Genomic DNA, 24,941 nt, shown 5'->3' with positions numbered 1-24,941 from the left:
TGGCCTACTGTGGAACACTATTTGCATACTGTATTTTGGAGGGGGTGTTCTCACACATCCAAGTGCTTTGCTTTCTTTATTTTAGGCTAAAATCTTTTACTTGTTCACCGCTGCTGCCAGGTATCTAAATATTAAATCAATTATATATCTCATTTTACCCACCAGTACCTAGCTATGGATCAGCGTGGTACAAAACAGCACCAATTCCATTTTAAAGTAAAAAGCAGAGTAACTTATTATTTATTTTAAGTATAAACAGCTGAGGATCTTAGCTTGTGTAGATACTATACAGTATGTTGATCTGTACATGGTTTACTGTTTAACTCAGAATGGTTACAGTTGAAGTTATTGCTTCTTGAAGAAGAAGAAACTGAGAGATTCAATTTCCTCCCTATAGTCAGTTTCCCTAAACCACTCCAACCCAGTTAATATTCATAGAATCATAGAGTTGGAAGAGACCACAAGGGCCATCCAGTCCAACCCCATGCCAAGCAGGAAACACCATCAAAGCATTCTTGACATATGCCCATCAAGCCTCTGCTTAAAGACCTCCAAAGAAAGAGACTCCACCACATTTCTTGGCAGCAAATTCCACTGTCAAACAGCTCTTACTGTCAGGAAGTTCTTCCTAATGTTTAGGTGGAATCTTCTTTCTTGGAGTTTGAACAACCTTTCTCCCTCATCTATATGACATTCATCCATCTAGGTGTGGAGAACTACACATGCAGTCAAAACACAAAGGCTGCAGGCTGCACCCACATTGCTACTCTTCAAATTTGTGCCTCCAATAATCCCTTGTCTGTTGAAATAGGCAGGTGTGGGGGGGTGTTCTCTCACTTCTAATCTGCATTTCAGAAATTCCCTAGGTCCTGAAGTGTAAGCTCTGAAACTTACATTGAGATCCAAAGACTAGAAAAACGCCATTTAACTTATACCAGCCTAATCAATTTGGACAGAGATTGAGATGGAAGGGATATTTAAAAGCCTGAGGTTATGGGGAAATTCTGCTGACATCTATATGTTATAGTCCTTTAATCCAAATACTCTCATTAGCGCCCTAGACATTAATTGAACTAGCTAAGTAAGTTACAGCATGAAGCCTTTTCCTCTGCAAGAATGAGATTTCATAGGAGGGGAGGAAAAGATGACAGGAATCAAGGGATTTCAGAGGGGGGGAGATGAAAAAAACTGTCAGTTCTGACTGGGGCAGGCTTATCGGTGGCATTGATGAGGACTCCGTTGACAGGATCCTTAAACCTAAAAGCTCCTTAAAGCAGTTGTCGTCTAATGAGCAGTTTTAGCAAACAGTGAGGGGCCTGGTGCTTAAAATATTGCCAAGAACTTTTAATATGGGAAAGGCTTATAGGGAGGCATTATCTAACATCTGCATTCTGTACATTCATCTTTAAAGCTACTTCACTCTACCTTTGCATTTTGATTTTTTGCTTTGTGAAGTCCAGCGAGGATTAAAAGCTTGCTGTTACCAAAAGGAAGTTGGCCCAATGAGAGGTATTCCTTAAACTACATTGGAATAAACATGGCAATTACCTCTATCCTGGCTTATACAGGAAAGCCAGTAATGTATTAGTTTAAAGGCCTCATCCTAAAAACGAAAGGATCATGCTAAAGCACCATGTACTATAGGGGGTCTCTAACTGGGAACTTTATTAATAAGCTACACGGCTTGCGACCCACATCTTGTAAATGATCATAGCACAGAATGGGAGACACACACGGCTAGGTACAAACAAGCATTTGGCAATCAACAAAAAACACAATTTTTTATTTTGTTGCATTTAGATCCCACATTTTTCTCCAAGGAGCACAAGGTAGAGTAATAAAATTGTAGAGTTGGAAGAGACTACAAGGGTCGTTCAGCCCAACCCCCTGCAATGGAGGAATCTCTTGCCCAAGATTGGTCTCGAGCCTATGACCCTGAGATTAAGAGTCTCATGCTCTATCGACTGAGCTATGGCTGTGGTTCTCCCCATTCTCATTTAATAATGGCCTGGTTCGTGTCACTTCAAACCATAGTTTAAAATAATTGTGGTGGAAAACAGTGTCCAGACAAGGTTAAGGGAAAGATTCTGATCATCCACCACAGGCCATTTTGACAGGAGGGTGGAGTCTCCCACTTGTCAATCCCAAGGTGACTCTATCTATCTATCTATCTATCTATCTATCTATCTATCTATCTATCTATCTATATCTATCTATCTATCTATCTATCTATCTATCTATCTATCATTGCAGGCATGGCTGATCCTTGGCATCACCAATTTCACTTCAAGCCAGCATTGCAAATGAATGTGTGTGCTCACAGCAAGCTGTTTTGGAGCTTGCTATTAATGCCAATCCCATCAGCTGGTTGGTGCTGACAGCAAGGCTTGCTTGCCCAGGAACAGTGAGGAGTGCACTTTTAAAGAGCTCACCTGTTCCTTTGCAGCCGTGTCTCCACACCCTGAAAGCAGGTGTGTTGGGGTGTGGTTTGAGGAAAACTGCTTTTCAGGCCAAATTGGGGCCTGGCAGACTTGGGGTTCTTCAGCCCTAGTTTAATGCGATGTGTGAACCACCTCAGTGTCAATTAAAACACAAAAGTTGTGTTGTCTGGATACTGTTCAATGGATAAACAAGCATCAGGAATTGTTGGGAAACACAGCATTATTGCCAAGCTGCGTAATGTTTATTTTGCTGTGTAATTTCTTCTGTAGTATATCAGCCAGTTTAAAACTTTCAGCATTGCATACTTCTACATTTTTGTTATTTGTCAGGGTGGAAGCCTAAAATAAAACACATTTTTTGCAAGAACAGGAATTGCAATATACATGTTTTGATATCTATCATTCTGTTGTCCTGGTATTATTTATCTAGTGTTTTTTCTTTCTTTCAAAATTGCAGTACAGCTACACTTCTAGCTGCTATTGAATGAATTTGATGCTCCAGCTTCCATTTTATGGTGATCAACACTCTGTTCAGAAATAAAATTCTGCTACGGAACAGCTGCCTGACACACATGCATAGTAGCAGCCTTCTTCCCTAAAACAATGACAACTCTTTTCATACATGAAGATTATAATGCAATATATGTGAAGGGAGAGAGTTGAAACCTTTAGATCTAGCATTATTAGAGAAACTGAAATGAAGAGAAACTCAGTTAACTAGTGCCTCATTCAGGAGGCATTCCTTCATTCCATTCCCTCCCTAAAATGTTTTTATTCAGCACTCACCATTGACAAAACATTTTCAAGTATTGTTTGATTGTCCAGCTTTAGTTGGGCAGCATTTGTAATACTTGTAACTTTCCCACTAGAGTAGATGAATTACTATTTCACTGGTCATTAGCATTAGCATAACTTTCTCTACAAAAACACAAGAATTCTTGGCTACATTTACATTTTGAGTAATATCAAAGCTATGAATTCATAATCTCGGTTACCAGTAGTTTTCTTTATGCCTCTTTCACAGCCCAGTCCTAACCCTCTCCTTTTCATTCAGCAGGGCTTACTCTCAGGTAAGTGGGATTAGGGTTGCAGCCACAGCCATTCAGGGCAATCCAAACCCAAGCTGGGCAGCAGCGGAACACGAGGGAGCCATGAAGTCACCATCCCTTTGGCCCTGTCACTCATTCTGGTGGACACCTGCTGGCTACACCAGTCCTGGATTGGACTCAATGCTGCAAAGAGATGGGAGTGGGGTTGACTTGGAATCTAGTGGATCCTCAGCTGCTGCCTCTCATGTAAGGTGCATTTCAGGGCTTTCCACAGGCTACTGCTGGCAGACCAGAAGCAGTCTCAAAATGTAGTGTTGTCATCACCCTGCTGGCAGAGCAAGGAAGAGGGAAACCTCTGCCCCATTCAATGTACACAGTGCAGCAGTTTGGGGGTTTGGATTGCATCCTTAATCACTGACTAGTGGGTGCTTTTAGTGTGTTTTTTAACTATTCTTTTTAAAAAATCAAACAGAAAAATGGCACTCAAGGAGCTAAAAGCTTTTATTTGATTTTTACAAAATCCATAAAAAGGAGATCTTACTGAAGGTATCCACATAGTCTATTTTATGTAATTACAAAACCAAATTGTGTATGTACTGGATTGCTTTGATCCTGTTTAACCAGAAAAATCATAGTTCCATACTAAAATGAAGACCTAAGCTGGCAAATGCTGCTGCTGTTGCCTTATTTCTATGGCGTATCTTGTGAGTTGATAGTCACAGTAATTACTTTCTTTTCCTGATCTTCATAAACAATCAGCAGACATTTTCTTGGTAATTTAAATTCTCACAATTAGTATCAGGGCCACGAAGAAGTTCAGGAATAGAAATCCCCTTTCACAACTGGCAGTAATTCACAATGTGAATTATGTTCCCTATAATACATCAAGTTACCCACTGTTTTACTATATTAGGCGCAATTTTATAACCAACTGAACCTATTTCCTTTAAATAGTCAAGCATACATAATTCCAATTAGTGTGTAACAACTGGATATAAAACAGAACAAACATATGGACAATAAAGTGTATTTTCAAAGGTAACACTTGTTCAATGAAAAATGCATAGCAATATGTACAATGCTATTCAATGAAAAATATGTAATTTCAGGTGTTGGTAGTAGATTACATACTTTGTAGCAGCGGTTGCAGTTGAGTTCATATAACTCGAGATAATGGCTTTAACATTACATTATTTCCACAATTCTAAGCTTAATTAAAAGAAACCACACACGATGGGCAACATCCAATGATGTTCACCTTCTTGTGCAATGGAAATCCACTTGTGCAACTGAACTTCCTGCTTCTCTCTTCACCCTCTAGCCCCCTTGTGCACCCCAGAGCAGATTTTGGGGGCACACAGGAGGCTGCAAGGAGAGGAGAGGAAGGAGGACCCTCACTGCATGAAGATCTCACCCTATGTACACAAAGGCACAGAATTCCTTCAAGTTAGCTGTGTTACAGTACAATGGAAGTTATTTAGTACGTTCCTTACAAACCATTTCCCTAGCATAACATATTATATTATTAGACCACAACCTTGCTTCTAAGAAGATAATTATCAGTATTGTTCTAAAATCTTGGGACTATATTAGAAATGTGTATTTTAAAACAAGGCTGAATCAAAAATGATTTCCTAAAAAGGCGCTTAATGAAAAACCCACTATACTTTTAAATACATCTTCTGCTTGAAGAATACAACAGCCACCTTCCAAATGAAAGAAAAAGTGAGGTTTTATTTAATACCATAAATTAAGAAGTCTCTTGGTGTACTTGCAACACATACGTAAATGGAATTCCTCCAGAAAGGCTGCTTGCAATAGCCTCAGAAAGGTTAGAAACCTGAATGAAAAATGGAGCGTTGGTGCTTTTTGGAGAAAAAGCTAATTGTACCCAATCCAAATTTAGATCATAAATGTACATATGTAACGGTTGTTCTTGTTTCCAGCAGAATCCAATTTGGTCAAATGTATACACATTCTGCATTATTTGCATGTTGTGATGTTCTGTCTCAACTGATTCCAACTAATTGTTCCAACTGCTTATAGAATTCATTGTCACCAAAGATGGCTCGGGCAAGATCTTGCAAAGGAATTTGGTTTTTATTGATACTGGTCTTGCACATTCATGTGCAAGCCAGCACTGGAGCAATTGCAGAAGGCAGGCTGCGCGTCACCATGGGGTTAATCTACTCCCAGGGCTTTGAGCTGCCGCTCAATCTCTTCATCAGAAATTGTGGCACTTTGGGATGCTGATGCAGATGGCATGCCTCTGGCAGCTGAAGGAGCCTTGGCCATCTATTAGAAAGAAAAATGAGGAAAAGTTACATTTAGGCAAGCAAGATGAGACACAGTAATCAAAATGATAGAACACACAGACAAAAAGGAAGGCACTTTAAAAAGTCAATAAAAATGTAAGGGCAAGGGCAGATTACTTTTCAAGAGCAATGGGAGATAATTTCTTCATACCTTTCCAGATATTTCAATACAAATTTCATCCAGGACTTGGTTCACAATATCCTGACTTTCCTGTTCTTCATCAGACTCATTGAAAATATCATCCAGGGTATCATTGACTTAAAGATAAATGAAAACAAAAGCTTCATTAGAACTGTAATAGTACAGTTGTTACCCTGGTCTTGCATACCACTTTTACATCCCAGCACACATTAACAGCTTTATTTTGAAGAAAAGTAAAAGAAAATAATGTAAGCAATAATATATGTGGGTTTATACTGTTATACTGCTGTTTAAATGTGATTTTGGCCCTCAAGGCAGCTTACAACCTTAAACATATACAATACAAAAACAGAGCCAAAAAGCAAATCCATTAGCAGGGAGAATTTATAATTTTACAATGTTAGCTCTGAAAGCCAATGTGCTTTTAGTTGGGGATTTAATGCTCGTTTGACCATGAATGCTCCCAAAATAAGCCAACCTATTTTCCCCAAAGTCAAAAGATAGCTTGGCTATTAATGACAATTTCACTAATGTTCCCTATTCTCCTGCAACCAACCAAGCTCCCTTCCATCCCACCAACCCTTCACCTGCACCAGCAGTAGTAATAAAACCATCTGTGTAGTCAGGAATAATGGAAGTTAACAGGCCTCCACAATCCTTGGCTTATTTCCCAATATTCAGCATCACCAGCAGACACCCTAGTCATCAAATCAGGACATCAAAGCCATGATTTGAACCTGGTTTCTTTTTAACAACCATAGCTTAAACAAGCCACTATTCCAGATCTTGATGAACTTCTAAAGTAAAAGCACAGCCTTCTATTGTACGTGAAGATATCATGAAGAGGGAAGAATGAAAGCATAAGCTTGTGTAGGTTCCGTATTCTATGAAACCATGGGTTTGAATTGAATCTGAATCAAACATTTTTTAAAAGCTCTATACTGGGAGATAAGCACTTACAAGGGGGCACAATAGACTTGCATCAGCATGCCATCACTAGTATGCACATTGTACTCAGTTAGGCATCCAGCTAAGACAGTGTCGTGGTGCAAAAAGATATGGCTTTGTTATGGTGCTGGGAATAACAACCATTGCTAAGTGCAACATAGCAGCTTCACACAATGTTATTCTAACATAAAGGTAGAGTGAAAACAACCCAAAAAATGGCAGTTTCCCCTTTCCTTTATCTTCAAAGGATTTTGGCTTCCAGAGAATCAGTCATGTGAAAAACCAAGTTACCTATTTTACATATGGTGAACATCTACATTATGATATTGGATCAGGCAGAGCACAGGTGGAAAGATTTGCCTCACACAAGACTATGGCATAGTTTGCGGAAAGCAGCTCTTTGTGCCATTAAAGCAGTTTCATTTTTAAGGTTGCAGCTTTGATAGTCTAACTGGGACGATGTCCCCCATGATGTATGTATATTCTGCACCTAGTGGTTCACTTTTTAAGTATGGATTTTCACTTAAAAAGCAGCACTGGTTAATGTTTCAGCAATGTAATGTGCCATATGCCCTCCTGAAATCTGAATGGGCTGAGCAGGCCAAGGCTTTAGTGTTCCACATGGCTCTTCCCATGACATTGACATTGCCCCTCTATTACTGGCCATCCATTTTCATGTTTCCTTGCCTCTATTCTCTATGTAGCCCATACCAAAGTAATAAGGAAGACTATGAAAATGGATGTTCCTGCAATTAATAATTTCAACAAACGTAGGTTAAACACAAGCTCATGAACCAATTATTAGCTTGATTTGGTGGTCTTGCCAACCCAACAAGGAAGCAGGGAATGGTTTTAATCATTGCATGGAAAAGCATAACTTACTCATCTCTTCAGTCATTTCCATTTTCATGTTTTCTTTCTGGAAGTTCTGCATAGTTTGCAGTGTCTTTTGTGGATCCATCTTTTTATTAACAGTTTGCATTGTCTAGCAATAAACAATAACCTTTATGAATAAATGTGGCCAACATACAGTACAGTAAAACGGATGAACACATAATAATAATAATTGAATACTTTTAAGGTGTTGGAAGAAAATAAATTCCAAGGAATACAAGTTCCCATGTAAAGTGGGGTATACAACAAAATCTTTAGTCTTTGAACATCTAGAAATATCAGAAAAAAGAGTAGAATGCACTATTGTGTAGCAGTCGGTTCTTTTTTAAGTCCATCTGATGTACACATTTTCCAAAATCTAATCTGCTGATGGGTCTTCCTGATATTGACCGGGTTTGGATGGAATACCAAATTATAATTTAGCATTACAGTAACAACATCTCAGCTGGTGTTCTTCTCCTTCCAGTGCTACTGTACCTTCATTTGTTTTCAATTAACTGCAGGTCAGTGTCAAATCCAAATCCTAAACTCTGCTTAATATTAATTATGGTTTTATTGGAACAATCATACACCTTGATTTAAAATTGGCTTGTTTCTGTGAGCTATAGTTAAGACCATCAACAGTTTCTTTAAAATGGAAGTGAAAGCTTCTATCATGGCTGTGCCAGATAAGGGAAGGAGGAAGGCATGGGATGAGTCACATTGTTCATGTAACACTAAGCTTTTGTTTAGCATTATGGTTGAACACAGTTATTGCGAGAACGGTGAACCCTGTATGATAGGTGTAAAACCTCTACTTTTATGCCTACACATCTTACAATTTAGAAAATATCTTCCTGGCCCTATAAAACTTTATCCTTCATCAAGCATGTAGTAAACCACTTGCCTCACACGAAGCTGACTTATATCAAGTCAGGCCATTAGTGTGTCTACCCCAGTGCTGCCTATTTTGACTAGCAGTCAGGCAGTGATCAGGAACAGCTACAAAACACGTTTTTGTTCCCAGCCTACCACAGGGTCACCCACTGCCCATCAATTCCTCTCCTGCTGCTCCAATGACTCACTGTGAGGGTTTTCAAATTTAGACAGCATTTGCTGCTGCAGCTAAGCAGCCAATGGTTTCCCTATGGGGCTCTCTTGAGGTGATTTTGCCTCAAAATCTCAAAAGTGCTTAAAGAAAGGGGGGGGGAGGAAGACGTGGCAGTGATTAGCATTTACTGAGCTGCCTCGGGAGGCTTAATGCCCACACTGCTGACTGACAGTGGCTCTCTAGTGTTGTTGGCAATATGTTTTAATCAGCACTGCCAACTTTTAACTGGAAATGTTGCAGATGGAACATGGCATCGTCCGCATGCAAGGAATACATACCACCAGAAAGCTATGTCCCCTCTCTGCATATGACCTGGCTGGAATGCTTTTATAAACTGGAAGAAAGGGGTTCCACCAGCCCTTTAATGCCGCTTCACATGCCCCAGAATCAAGTAGTAAAATTCTGAATTGTACAACCAACTGTATGACTTCAGAATGTGAGTGGAGGAAAGCTTTTTTCTTCCTCCCCACATATGCCCTAAACTATCTGTAAGCGTATCAGGTAGAAACCACCTATTCCACCCCGCTTCCTACTGTGCTAGGTTTTCAGCTGCAGAGTTTTGTTTTGGTTTTTAATGCAGGAGAGCATTCAAAAGCCACTTAGGCCCAGTGATGAGAGCCAATAAACTGAAGCTCAATTCTGATAAGGAGGTACTGAAGGTGGATAGATCTCTAGTCTGGGTCGATGATGTACAAAATAGTTAGACTTATTTGCAAGGCTGCCCTTCTCTACATGCTATTATGATACCCTCCTTTAATTATACATTCACAAAATTCTTCTAAGATTATTTGACAGCACGGAGAAATCATAGTTTGAGGTAGAGTTTCATTTTAAAATAGTATAACAGAACAGAATGGTTATGCATTTCTACCAGGAGCTGTAGAGATAATATGTTGGCACTATTTCAAACAAAAGATAATTACGTGAATGAGGTTTCTGTCTTTATAAAAAGGAGCCAAAGCATCAGAATCCAGTAGACTCTAACTGGCGAGTTTGCTGACATTCCGCTTCATCCTATTGGATCAGTTATAGGCCAATGAGAGGACACAATTCTACCCAAGTTGAAATGATTGGCTATGGGGTAGGTGGGCTCTGACTGGAGCGAATAAAAGGCCAGGCTCCAGTCAATGAGACAGCAGACTAGGCTAGAATCTGATTGTTGGTCAGTTGATGGAAGAGCTGAAAGTTGAGGTCAAACAGGGTATATCAAGGGGCTTAAGAAGCCAGGAGCTAATGCCACTAATCTAGACCTGACATTAGATTTGTGGAGAAGAGCATGTGACTCTAGCAGTAGCCTTCAAGGGAATTCAGCTCTCAAGCGTCAGTGGGATTGCTGAGAACTTAAGGCAACAGGGGTTGTTGGACTCCAGCAGAAGTTCTGAGAGAAGACTGAAGAGTCAACTTAGAGGAAGAACTCAAGGACCTGACAGAAGAGTGCAAGTATAGACCTCAGTCCCTAGTTGTAACTGATTAAGACTATTATAGTGAAATGGATTTAGATTTGGATTTGAGGTGGGGGTGGGGATGGGACTGAAGTTTGCATTACTTTCCTCTTAAAAGTGGCAGGAATCCTACTGTGTTTGATATATAATTTCAAGTGACTAAAAACTAATAGTGTATACATTGTTATTTAAGGTAACAGTAACAAAGTAAAGTTAATCACCTGGTTTAAGTAAGTAGGAATGAATATATACATACAGTGGAACCTCGGTTTATGAATTTTCGGTTTATGAACACGGCGGACCCATCTGGAACGGATTAATTCACTTTCCATTACTTTTAATGGGAAAGTTCGCTTCAGTTTATGAACGCTTCAGTTTATGAACAGACTTCTGGAACCAATTACACCCATGTTTCAGTTTATGAACGCTTCAGTTTAAGTACTTCGTGGTCCCGTCTGGAACGGATTAATCCACTTTCCATTACTTTCAATGGAAAAGTTCGCTTCAGTTTATGAACGGTTACTCCGCGGACCGTCTGGAACGGATTAATCCACCTTCCATTACTTTCAATGGGAAAGTTCGCTTCAGTTTATGAACGCTTCAGTTTATGAACAGACTTCCGGAACCAATTGTGTTCATAAACCGAGGTACCACTTGATGTAACAGTTTTGATACGATACTTTGTTTTTACTTGATATTTTGATCTCTGTGATGTTTTGCCCTACACTTAACCATAGCTATTGTTGGGTAAACTGAAAAAAATAAATGGTATCCATAATAAAGGATTAAGGATTAAGAAAAATGAAATGTAGGTCACAGCAGAGAAGTGTAAGATGATCAGTCCTTTTTTTCTAAAAAATGTTTAGGGGCACTCTCATTTTCTTACTCATATTGAAATACTGCCCTTCAATGAGGCCAAACTTAATGATTCACAAAATGTTTAGGGGTATGTGTACCCCCGTGTACCCCCAGAAAAAAGCACTGGAGGTGGTGGTGGTGATAAAGGGTTTGCCACAGACATCCTTACTCCTAAGTTGTCACTTGAACTTAAAATATTGTGACAAAAATGAAAAAACAACTTTATTTGTACTTTTAGTAATATTTTTCTATAAGTTCCTAACTACATAAATATTTAAGATGCCAAAATATACAAAAAGGAGAGAAATTTACCTTCTATTTGAAGTTCTAAATTGCTTCCAAATTCCTTTAGAAGCAGCAAGAACATTGCCTAGTCACAAATTTTAACTAAGTGATTTCACATACAGGTCACTTTCTCACTATAATATCCTGCTGTAATCACAACGTGAATTTGCAAAGCTAAAATGAAACATTCCTGTGTTCCCTAAGTCCTCATATGAGCTATGGAATACATATGTGCCAATATTCTGCACAAGTCTGTGAATCCATATACAGTGGTACCTCGACTTATGAATGCCTCAACTTCTGAAGCTTTCGACTTCCGAAGTCCGCAAACCTGGAAGTATTTTCACCGCACGGGGAGCGGGGAGAGCACCGGGGCTGTCTCAGCTGGGGAGGGGAAACATTCCCTCCCCCCAGCTAAGCAGCGCACAGCAGCCCCAATGCTCCTGCTGCAGAGGCCAATGCATCTTGTTTTTCAACATCACGGTATATCACCAAACCGCGATGTTTGGCTAGCGATACACTGCAATATTGCCCAGCCCTAGCAGGTTGTAAGTATAATAACAGTAGAATTTATTATTGGCTATGTTTTAGACATAACAATAGACTGTGGTTTAACTCGACAGGAACAATCCTAGGCTGACATGAACCCCCCTCAAGTGAAGCTACAAGACAGAATTTAGAAGTTTTCATTTCTGCCCCGCCCCCATTAACTGCAGCTTGTTGTTTTCAAAACCCAGCAAATTGTGGTTAATCTTACACAGTTTGTTTAAAACAAGACAACTGCGACCAGGGTTTATGACCTCGGCTTGCTTCAACAAGCCATAGTTGAGATTAAGTTTCAGAAGACAATGCTAAACTGCAGTTAATTAAAAACATAAGTGAAAGTTTCTCATCTCCCTCTTGCTGCAGTGCCGAAAGAGGGGGGAATACACAAGCCTGGCACTCACCTAGATTTGTTCCCATCATAAACCACAGCTGAAACACAGATTTGTGTAAATTAAGAACTGTATCCTATGAACAATATTTGGGATACTTAAGTTTGATTGCTTACCTTTGCTGTTGTTGACATTGCTCCTGCCATTTTCATTTGTGAGTTCATCAGTTTTGTTTGTGTTGACATAGATGTAACTTTTGAACTAACAGCATAGGTTCGAGTTTTCTGTTTTCGCAGTTGCACAAGCTGTTTTGCTAGAACCTTACAGGCTTCTTTGTTTCCAGTTTTAGCCATTTTCTTTATTTCCAATTCCTATTTATTAAAAACAATTTTTTAAAAAATCTGTATTCACTTTTAATCTTCCAGCATAAATACTATGGTATTTAATGAGTAAAAGCTGATTTTTCAAACAAATTCCTATTAGACATGCAAGAAAGCTATCTAAAGAAAAAAATACACTGTTTCCAAAATTAAAAGCTAGAGAGTACAGGCAGAAAATAGTGTTAAGGAGATGGACAAGATATTATTTACCATAACCAGTTTGGGCACTGATTGTGAAAGATGAACCAAGATTCTCTGATTACTTACCAGTTGCTTTTCCTGTCTTTCCAAAGCTACTCGATCTCTTACTATTGCCCTCTGGGTGCCTCTTAGCTCCTTATTTTGTTCTTTAATTATATCTAAGAAACAAAATATTTACAATTAGTATAATGGATAAGGAAGTATGGTGAAGACATGTATGGTGAAAACATAAGTTTTAGGTGAAAGGTGTTTTGCTCCTAATAGCAATATCACTGATGTCTCAAAAATAGACTACTGGAATAACTGGAAAACAGCCTACTAGGATAGTGTGAGGGACGGAGGCCCAGGAGACTGCTTTCTCTGTGGCAGCCACTCATTTATGCAACTCTCACTTCACAGCTAGCATTTTCATTGTACTGCTTATGCTGAACCTTTGAATGCAACCTCTTTACCCTAGCTTTTTGACAATTAAGGTATTTTGTTTACTGGGACCCACCTCTTTTATTCAGTTTCTGCTGTTTGTTCCATTTGGAATAGTTGTACTTGTTTTATAATTGTATACTACCTGTGACCTTATTGTAAAGGGCAGATAAGATAATACTTGATAGAAATACTATCAGGGGTCACCAAGGTTTATCTTGCCTGGGCCAGATCGGTCCTGCGGAGATCCCTCTGTGGCCTGGATCGCGCCCCCGGTTTTCGGCGTCTGCGTGTGTGCAGATGTGATTTCCAGTGTCTGCGTCGACGTGATTTCCGGCACCACGGAAGCGAGTCCCCACGCTGTGCTTTTTTAGCACAGCGGGCAAGCGGGCACCTCAGTTTGGGGGCAGCTCATGGGCCGGTCAAATGACCTCCGCGGGTCGCTTCCGGCCTATGGGCCTTAGGTTGGTGACCCCTGTACTATAGTCTTCAGTTGCAGGTAACCAATTACATGTGGGGAACAGAATCATATGCTGTCCTGACACCACAACCTACTTGTGTTCATTTGAAGGCCTGCACAGACAATATGTGTTTAAAATCCTCCTAAAAGGGTTGTTTCACATGATTGGGTACTCTGCTTTTTTAGGGTCTCAGTCACAAGGAGAGTGTTATACACGCACAGCTGCTATGCAGGACTTCCATTTAATGCACATGGTTCTTTGGTCACTTGAGACTGAAGTTGTGAATATGACTTAAACATGAATGCTCCATCTTTCTTTATTTTATAAAGACTAAAAAAAACTTAAATGTTTTCATCATAAAATGCATAAAACCACAATAAAACCAATTTATTTTGCCTGTGGATGGTTAATATGAAAGCATTCACTAAAGAAACAGGGAGATAAAACTTAACCCACACAGAAAGCTTGGCAAAGTTAAAACGGGCTTAGCAGTTTGATTCCTGTGAACACACAAACTCCAATTGATATCACACATTTTCCGTACACGTAATTTTAAAAATAGCCATACTGTTTTGAATCCGCAGGAAAGCAGAGGCTTCCTCTGGATCCAACCTACTATGTTACTATTTTGACACTATCATTATTGCTTGAACATAACAAACAATACCAACAGTATGAATTTATTTCCATTATTGCATTTTTTTCCTATTTCAAAGATGTTTGCTATACATATAATCATAGCCAGATACATTATTAAATGGGTTATATATCAACTTAAGAAAACTGTTACTGCCCCAATGCAGTATAAGTAGACTAGAGATAAACCAATCTTCTGTACCCAAGTATTAGCACTTGATTGTTCTTATTTTTATATCATTCTGATGTTATAGAAACGGTGCTCTCCACATCACAATTTTTTGGGGAAAAGTTTCCCTTTAATTTCACTATCAAAGAAATTGTAACACAGCATAAACAAAATACCACCCGCAGCACAAATATTTTCTAGCCTTTTAATAAACCAGCACTTTCTTCCACATAGAAAGAGTACAGGAATCTGAACCTTATGTAATCATAACATTCAAGCTTTCATTGGCCTACTTTGTAAGTATATATATTTGTATTGAAATACTATTTGCAAACAGAGTTGGAATTCTCATTTAGATAAGAGGGTTGTTCCCTTAGCTATAAATTGAGAAGTTGTGTTTTATCAGATGAGAATACTTGTAATGACTTTCAAAAAGTCCTTTTAGACCACAAAGATATGACACTTTGCAGGCTGGGAGTGTTTATCCTTTTTTACTCAAAGAGAAGCAAGTGATGTTCCCATGAACTAGTGGCTATGGGCTAGAGGGGAATGAAGTTTTGAATTATAGGACTGCCAGTCAAGGATTACAGTTATCTATTTCTTCATAATAAAAAAGTATGTTTTGTGTTTTTTATGCCTGAGGCCATGTCAAAGTAGCACACAATAAAGTCAAAATAATTTATTTGGAATTGTTCAGAAGAGAGTCAACCCCGCCCCCCGCGCTTTTACAGAGATGACTTGTCTTATTCTATTAAAAATCCCATTTCTTCTGAAAATGAAACATCCCCAAAATGTAAGTTTCCATCTTGCTTTCACAATCTAAAAAAATCATCTAACAATAATGATAGGATTTTGTTGCTGTTGCTTCCCACAATATAGACTGTCAAAAATGAATAAAGCATGAACTGCAGCCATAGATTTATTTTACATTAATCCTTTCTTCAAAGACTCTTCTTTCCTAGATACAGTTCCAAGACATGCCAGGATGAAATGATTTCAGCATTAAGAAGTCCTGACAGGAAACATTTTCATATATGTTGTGGCACCTATACTGCCTATATTAACTTATACAAATGCATACACAATTAGTCTCATGTAAGTACTAAATACAATTGAATGATTAGCATAGGGAAAAATCAAGAGCGTTGCATGAAGAAGTTTGTACAGTGGTACCTTGTGGTTTGTACAGTTTGTGCAGTGGTACAGTGGTTTATGAACTTAATCTGTTCCGGAAGTCCGTTCTTAAACCAAAGCGTTCTTAAACCAAGGCGTGTGTTTCCATAGCAGCGGGGACTCAATTTACAAATGGAACACACTCAATAGGAAGCAGAACATGTTCTGCTTCCAAGGCAAAGTTCACAAACCAAAACACCTACTTCCGGGTTAGCAGCATTCTTAATCCAAGTTGTTCATAAACTAAGCTGTTCTTAAACCAAGGTACCACTGTACTGTACAATCAGGCTTGATTTGGATTGAAATCCATACTTAAGAGTCAAAATTATGGGAACATGAGAAGTCTCACAGTTGACAACTCTAAGAATTACCCTGAACTTGGTTTTTTCTCTCTCTTTGTTTTGGACAAGAGAATGTGATCCGGGTATTGGGGGTTGTCAAAAATCCTTTTACGTTTTAGACCCGCAGGACTCCTGATGCAGGTATGGGGGAGTGTTAAAGAAGGTCTTCCTTCAGAACAAAGTGGGCTCAAATCCTTTCCTGACTGCCCTGGGAAAGTTTTCTGTTGCTCCAGTCAGTGATCCTGTTGAACACCTGGTCAATATTGAGGACAGGGAACTAATCAAGTGGATAGTGTTCTGAACCAGCACCGGGAATCAGCAGTAGGTGATGAGGGGTAACAAACTGAGGCTCAAACCGGACAAAACAAAATGTACTCTTGTGGGGGAAGGGGTGGGGGAGAGATAAAAATCTGGAATAGGGATTAAATGAGGTTTACAGTTTGGGACTATTCTGGATGCAGCTTTACATCCAGATGACCTCGTGGTAATGATGGCCAGAAGTGCCTAGGCTAGTGCACCAGCCGCACCTGTCCCAGAGGAGTCAGGCCTAGCTATAGTAAAACATTCCTTGAAGACATTACTCTATGTGAAGTTCTCTTGAAAAGTCTCAAAGATGCAATTGGCCTAGAATGTAGCAGCAAGGATATTAGTGAGCGCACAGCCATAAGAGCAAGTTATACCTATCCTGCAACATCTGCACTGGTTATCAATTTCCTTCTGAGCACAACTCAAAGTGCTGTCGATTACCTTTAAAGCCCTAAATGGCTTGGGCCCAGGATACCTGAGGGTGGCCCCCTCTTAAACCATGGGTGCCACATGGGTAAAAAAATGGAATGATAGAAATATCTGCATTAAATAAATAGGAACCATTTTGTGTGTATATATACAGGTCAGTTTTCAGTCCCATAGATCTGTGACCTTCTTTAGAAGCCCATCATAAAAATAATAAAATAATAATAATGAAAGACCTGCATTGGCTCCCAGTACGTTTCCGAGCACAATTCAAAGTGTTGGTGCTGACCTTTAAAGCCCTAACGGCCTCAGTCCAGTATACCTGAAGGAGCGTCTCCACCTCCATCACTCTTCCCGGACACTGAGGCCCAGTGCCGAGGGCCTTCTGGCGGTTCCCTTGCTGCGAGAAGCCAAGTTACAGGGAACCAGGCAGAGGGCCTTCTCGGTAGTGGCACCCGCCCTGTGGAACGCCCTCCCACCAGATGTCAGAAAGAAAAATAACTACCAGACTTTTAGAGGACATCTTAAGGCAGCCCTGTTTAGGGAGGCTTTTAATGTTTAATCAATTATTTTAATTTATTTTTCTGTTGGAAGCCGCCCAGAGTGGCTGGGGAAACCCAGCCAGATGGGCGGAGTATAAATAATAAATTATTATTATTATTAATAATAATTATTATTATTATTATAGCAGCAATAAAATTTATTTAATGAAAACTGATTTATTAAAAACAGAATGATAAACCAATTATGGAAATTAGAAAACATCGAAGCCACATCTGTACAAAATAGGTTTAACCATCTTTCTGGAGGCTGGGGGGAATGAGTATTTTGAAAAACAGCAGCAAGGTAAAAGTTGCAATTGATGCCTAGAAGTAGGTTGGCCAGTATGAATATCATTTGCTATACCAGAAGTGGCTTAACTGATAAAGTATAATTTAACTGAAAGCTAAGGACTACAGCTAACTCAATCCTAATGAATGGATCTACAAAAATGGCTGTCTCACAAAAACACTAAATGTGTTTACACTGACAAAACTTTTCATTCGATATCCCGTAACAATGCAAAAATTTAAGTTCCTTGTTATTTACTCACAAGCACCTCTTCACAGATCAGAGGTAAGGAGGTGGCACTTATGTCAGACAGTAAACCTAGTGCCCTCTTGCTTGGGATAACTGGAGTTGTAGTTCAACATCTGGAAGACACCATGCTATCTAACTCTGATTAAACAGAAGCATATACCAGAGACAGAGCAGCTTCTTTCTTCCAGGGTATAAATACTGAGAGTTTGAAACTATATATTTATTTCTGAATTCGTCGAAGAATGCCAACTTTCCAATCCTTATGACTATGCACTCACACTTACAAGTTTTTGTCTCAGCTTATACTTTTTATGTTTGCTTCCTTAACGGTTGAACCTTGAGGTTTCAGGTAGGAACCTCTACCACATGTAGGAAGCCGACTTATACCTTATTGGTCATCTAGCTCAGTATTATCTGCACTGTCTGACAGTAGCTCTCCATGGTCTCTCCCAGGCCTACTTGGAGATGTAGGGATTGAACAAGATCTTTGAATGCAAAGGATGCTATCTTCCCAAGCCATGACCCTTCCCATAAGCCCTGCTCTTTACATCGGACTCCCCACTGAGAACCATAGTGCTACACCTCATTGGCCTTCCAGAAGTGGAGCAGAACACATACCTTCCATTGAGTCCAGTTCAATTGTTCAGTTTTAATCAATACTTTTTTCTGCTTTTAATGGGGTGTTGTTGTTTTTTGGGTGTGGGTGGGTGTTTTGTTTGTTACTACACTTGGCCATGAGCACAACAAGGGCAGAAAAAATGTTTCAATTAATAAATATAGAATAGCTTTACTACCAGATATATTCACCACACATGGAAATAAGTGACAGAAAAGAAACTATACCACATTTGTAGTAATAGATTATCAAGCGATCGTGTGATAGAAAACCAAACCATATGGTAACCTTGTTATCTATTCACCCTATAGCAGTCCTGTGTGACAAAAGGCTTCACAAAAGAAGCAACTCCTTCAAATTTATATCAGTGGAAAGCTGAGAAAGCCAGCTGTGCCATCAAATTTTGTACTCAAACTCTTTACCAGGCAAGTTATATAAAATACTAAATTTATGTTTGATGCACTGCAATTACCGGTACTGAGTAGTAATACAGTGAAGCAGCAAAGCTGGCAGGACTGGGGATAAAATTTATTTACATCACTACACTACTCAGTGCCTCCAATAGCTAATGACTGTGAGAGTTCTGAGTGCTGGGAGTCATTATCTGCTCAAAGATGTACAAGCAGGAACAACAGGAGAGGATTCTGAAGAACATTTGCCCTCCTCCCAGCCATCAACACCTTTCAGGGAAGAAGAACCAGATGCCACATTACCATTACCTGGTATTTCAGATTTGTCATTGGGGTAGCACTATCATTCAACTATAGGTCTAATTTTAATATTGTGAACCACTTTAATAACCATGATGGTTGTAAAACAATATATATATAAGATAAATAAAAATGTCACCTTTTCTTGAGAACCCAGTTCTAAAGAAAATGAGTGTCCATGTTTTGACTCATGAATAAATGACGTAGCCAACATTAAAACACAGAGGTGGAAGATACGTAATAGTGCATGACAGATACAGAAAATACACTTAGCAGCAATGATCACACAACATTATGCTGCAATAGTCATAAAATATGCTCTTTCCCTCCCAAATATGCCAGCTGCTTCAATGTAATTCAAAGCATTCCTCTGAAGTGTCTTTCTCTAAACTAAGGAAGACTTAACTCATACTTTAGAAATCCGCAGTAGGTAGAATTTTTGTGTACACAAACACCACACAAATATAATCCCTAGGAAATACTGAAGGAACACTTTTTAATATCAACCAATATTGCAGCAATAGTAATAAAGGGCATCATTTTGAAGAGGACACTAAGAGCTTTGTTACATCAAGGAACCAGCTCTCTGGCAACACTGAAGCACCCTGGCAGTTCCTGATAGGAAAGAATGATGATGTTTTAATAAAACAATGCATCTTGTTTCCTTGGTTTTTTAAGGGCTATTGATACAGATAATTATTTATTTTTATTACATTCCTATACTGCCCTTCATCCAAGGGCAGTATTAAAAAAAAAATACATAACATAGTAACCAACAAAAACAATAATTCCCCACACAGTGTTTATTTATTTATTTACTTATTAAATAAATAGGTGGCTACATACACTCACCTATTGTAATAATTTCTCAAAGTTACTGCAAAAAGCATTTCTTAAGAACCTTGCCATACTTCTAAGGCATTCTCTGCAGCAGCTCCTTCTCCATTTGAGCAGTGCAATCCCCACTATGTGTTCAACATACAGCAGTTTACTCCCAGGTAAGCGTGCCACAATCCCTCAATAACCTGGTGCTAGCAGTTCCACAAGGTGTTTTTGTGTGTGTGCTGCTTATTAACATTGTAACACTTCCACACATGATTAGATGAGTCATGCATGTTCGTCCTCTCTCTCTCTCTCTCTCTCTCATGCACAAACAACAACCACTGCCACCCAACAACACACACAGATTGTGCTCAAGCCTACATTCTGAGCGGCATCATTATTTTTAATCTTTATTATTAAAATTCAAGCCTGATGGTGCATTTAAGGCAAGTGAAAGACCAAGAGGGCAAAAAACGCAGAGCAGGAGGCACCACGACAGCTATAGGGCTATCAGAAAAATGGAGAGGGAGGAAGACTTCTATGGGGGGAGGCGAAGCAATCATATTCTAGGGGCCAACTAGGATCACTAGGCTGGATCCCCTCAGCTCAGGGGAGCCCCACAGGGGCGAGCACTCCCTGAAGTATCGCCTTGAGGCGAGGGACGGAGGGAAATCCCCCCCCCCGTTTGCTAGGGTGCGGTGTCGTCAGAGGGCGAATAGGAGGAAAGGCTGCCCACCCCCAAGGAAAGAAAAATGACCCCCCCCCGCCCCACCATAGCGACCACCACAGCAGGAGATTTCCTTCGCCCGCCACTCACCGTCCACCGTCTTCTTCTTGAAGAGCGACGCCATGGCGGCGGCGGCGGCCCAGGAACCGAGGCAGGAGAGCGGGGCCACCGGGGCTCCTTCCTGCTCCTCAGGTGACCGACCAGGAAGCGGAGGCTGCCGCTGTTGCTGCTGCCGCAACCTCAGAGACAAGCAGGAGAAAACCCCGCCTCCCGCCTTCGGGAGAGGCTGAGGCCGTAGCAACAGCGGCGCCCAGTGCTGCCACTGGAGCGGAGGGAGGGGCTTGCCGCGAGGGGAGGGGCTAGACGAGACCGCCCCTCTCGCGAGCGTCTGGGCGGAGTCGGCTCCGCGGCCGGTCGGGCAGGAGGGGCAGAAACGGGCGGTGAAGGGGCAGAAACGGTTGGTAGCCGCGCTGTCATGATACGACCTAGTTGTGGGGGTCTTTCGAAGGTGATGCCACGTCCTGAGGGTGGGAGGACGTTTGTTTTATTTATTATCCATTTATTTATCTACCGTCTTTCCCCTCACGCAGCAGGCAGGGTAGGGGGGGGTTGGGGGGAAGGTGAGCGGGTAGTAGTAACCTCTACACACACCGGGAGGACGGGCGGATTTACCTCGCAGAGCCGCGCCTCACGACAACCTGTTTCCCAAGAGTGTCGCCGTCGAGGTGGCAAAGCGGCCGAGCGAGAATAATCCCGGCGGCTGTTTGAGGAAATGTAGCTCGTGAGGCTTCTCTTCCTTTCAATCGAAGTATTTTGGGGAGTTATTTTGAAACAGATATTTTATTCGAGTTTTCCACACACACACACCTCCACCACCACCACTGAAAGAGAGAAAGAAAATGTGCTGGGAAAAGGCATTCATGGTTTAATCCGGATCAGTTAAATCCGTCGCAGAGGCGGCCACACAGCGGTGCTTTCCGACGCCTCAACACTCGGTGCATCTACGTGGTTTGAGGGGCCACCAAAGGCTGCCTCGCTAAATCCGAAATGCAGTGAAGGCGCGATGCCACACAGTGGTTTTGGGTCGTACTTAGGCTGTACTGTCTCTGTGAGCGCCTGCGTTTCCGTGTGGAAAGAGGGAAGAGGTCGGCGAGGGTTGTGCTTGAGCGCAGCCTGGGACTTGCCTGACTCCTGGAATACTACCAGGGAGAGACAGCTGAGTCTGCAGGTTGGAGATGCCCCCCACCCCAAGCAGGTCCCTAATAAGTCTTTTAAAGAATATTTTCAAATTGTAAGAAATACAGTAGTGACATTGTAAAGTACAAACTCTCACATCTGAGTTTTGTGTACAATATGCGGATATTTCCGTAAGAGGCCACCAGGACACATGGTACATGATTGCAAAGCCCTTCCTGATAATGTCAGTGTTAGGACACTGAGCACGCCCAGTCTGGCTCCTGAGATTAGAGAAGTTTGTCATACCTGCCCTAATGTCAGGCTCTCCGTTTGCTTAGAGAATAATCTTGCTGGGTAACATTTGGATATACAGGTGGTCAGGATTGGAGGAAATGATGTTCAGATCCCTTCCAGCCTTCAATTCAGTGTGGCATGCATCATAAAGCTGGCAGATGCTGTGCAAAATGCTAAACAGCTATTTGCAATTGCAGCAGTAGAGCTGTTCCACTTTTGTGTGGTGTTTGTATTACATGTTGAAAATGCTATTGAATGAGCAAGATTACTTGTCTGGATTTTTAAAAATTGATGCTCATTTTGAACCTGTACAGTGTCTTCTATTAGGGGATACAGTATGGATGAGGAGAGGGACCTGCCAGCCCACCAAAGGAACCTGCCAGCTTGCCACTGAGGCTCTTGTCTGTTGCCTTCTGCTGCACTCCTTGCTTCACTCCACGAGTCTATACAATCAGTACATCACACAACAAACCAATTGACATGACAAACCCAGTACAGCTAATAAACCAGTGTGCAGGGCACAAAATGATGGTATGCCAAAAAGCATGATCTCTGCATATTGAAAAAGGCACGTTTTTGGGGAAAGCAAAAGTAAAATTTAAAAAATGACAGCATAAATATTACATTTTCTCTTCCTATTTAAATAAATGGTTTCTTAATAGGTAAAGTATGCAATACGTTATATGTAGTAATTAACTAAACAAGACCCAGATCGCTCCTGAAAGAGAATTATGTTTCATGTTATAATACTCTTATAAATCTCACACAAAACTTTTCTGTTCTAATTTCCCATTGTAATCTAATTTGGTGATGTATACCAACATATACAGGCATTTCCCAAAAATGTCATACAGTATAGTCTTGTTTTCTTTTAAGCAGTATAGCATTGATTTTGTAAAAAATAATAATAATCAAGTTTTGTTAACAAAAAAATAGTAATATTTAGTATTACCAATAGTAATTTAGCTGCCACATTCAAAATATACTAAAGAATAAAAATAAATACTAATTGGTGCACAGAATGTCATAATTACCTTGAAAACTACAGATAGACTGTTCAGTAGGTATCAGTGACTACATCTTTTTCATATTCAGATATCTTGCTGCATTCTTAGTAAGAGTATGTTTCCGGCATTTTTGTTAGCCTGAGTGTCTGTTGTAGGAGAAAAGCTCTTTGTATCAGTATTTCGTCTTCAGTGGAATTTAGAGAACAGACACTACTGCTCCATCCATAGACTCCCATCTTCTGGCTGTTTTATCTGTCAGTCCTATTTTTAAATTTCTTCCTTACACATAAAGCTTGTAGATCATGTAGCTGCAACCAGGCACGATGAAGTGGCATACACTGAGGTAGCTACAATGATGAGACAAGTGGGGCAGGTCCTACTGCACATCACTTGCACTCCCATTAGAACCCTTTATTGCTGCCATGTCTCAGGCACGTAGAGCTACTCTGTGCTGACTGAAGTGCCTTGAGCGCATCATAGGCTATATCTGCATTTTCATGTAATTGTAACATGACTCGAATCCCAGAATGCAGCAAACTTCACATTCAAGTGAAAAATGAGTTTCTTGTTCCTAGTTCCGCGCCATCTACATTCAGCGAGCATGCATGAGGCAGTGGGTGGACAACTTTTATTCCCTGTGAAGTAAAAGTAATCTGTAGGGCTGGCAGTGGGACGCTCCCGGGTCTCCACCCCAGAAATGTCTGAAGGCAGTGGAACTTCCAAGAGGGTCTCCTGCTCAGAGCTTAATGCCCATGGAAGTTTTTGGGGAAGGAGGTGGTATTTCAGATATTTGGGGCTTGAGTCATTTATGGCTTTTAAACATTACCATGGTCAATTTGAATTAGGTCCAGAAACAAACTGATTACCAATGCAGCTATTTTGAAGTAGGTTTATGTGAGATCTCAGTGGAACGCCAGCCAGTATTCTGACTGCTGCATTTTGGATTACTTGACATTTCTGATCATAGGATTGTAGACTTTGATAATAGAATCATAGAGTTGGAAGGGTCCCAAGAGTCATCTAGTCCAACCCTCTACTTAAAAACCTCCAGGGAAGGAGAGTCCACAACCTCCCGAGGGAGACTGTTCTACTGTAGAACAGCTCCTACTATAGGGAGTCACCTATCACTACCACATGTCTCTTCCTCCTCTGGGGAGTGACAGGAATTGTTCTATGCACTGTGCCTTCCAAAACCTGCTTGGAGGGCTCTAGTTCTACACCTGCTGCTCTTGCCTCCCCCTATTGTCTATTGGAGCTTATTTGGGTGTTGTTGGGATAGTTTACAAAGTTTTGAGTATTTCCTACTCCTTCCTCTCAGCTGGCCATCTCCAGACTTTAATTCCCTTTCTCCAATATCTCCATGGAAGGTAACAAGTGGGTTATCAGCATACTCATCCATGATCAGTAGCCTTGGACCCAAAGGGGTTAGGTTAATAATGGAAAATGACATGGTCTCCAATGTGGCTTACTATCTTCACAGTGTATAGGATTACTGGCTTAGAAATAAATTCTAAATTAAAAAAAAACAATTTACGGTAAGAAATGTAATTTAATCCTTGTGTTTTGGGGGGAAATCCAGATGTGTAGATTCTTAATTGTGATGAATTACACCTTTAAAAAACACCAGGCTGTTCATATTCCATTTTCAGATTTGCAG

General features: G+C 40.5%; 1 protein-coding gene across 1 annotated transcript; it reads right to left on the bottom strand.

Moving 5' to 3' along the window:
* Window positions 1-3,973: 3,973 nt before the first annotated feature.
* Window positions 3,974-21,016, bottom strand: CHMP2B (charged multivesicular body protein 2B). Its single transcript, XM_035115876.3, has 6 exons — window positions 20,898-21,016; window positions 12,987-13,078; window positions 12,516-12,710; window positions 7,778-7,880; window positions 5,957-6,063; window positions 3,974-5,785 (listed from the first exon to the last, which is right to left on the bottom strand). The coding sequence occupies exons 1-6, from the start codon at window positions 20,929-20,931 to the stop codon at window positions 5,672-5,674; spliced, it is 645 nt and encodes a 214-aa protein (XP_034971767.2). The 5' UTR covers window positions 20,932-21,016; the 3' UTR covers window positions 3,974-5,671.
* Window positions 21,017-24,941: the final 3,925 nt, after the last annotated feature.

Source organism: Zootoca vivipara, chromosome 4 (assembly GCF_965207765.1).
Source record: "Zootoca vivipara chromosome 4, rZooViv2.hap1.1, whole genome shotgun sequence".
Taxonomy (NCBI): domain Eukaryota; kingdom Metazoa; phylum Chordata; class Lepidosauria; order Squamata; family Lacertidae; genus Zootoca; species Zootoca vivipara.
The sequence above is the reverse complement of the archived record's forward strand: the minus strand, read 5'-3'. Positions and strand labels throughout refer to the sequence as shown.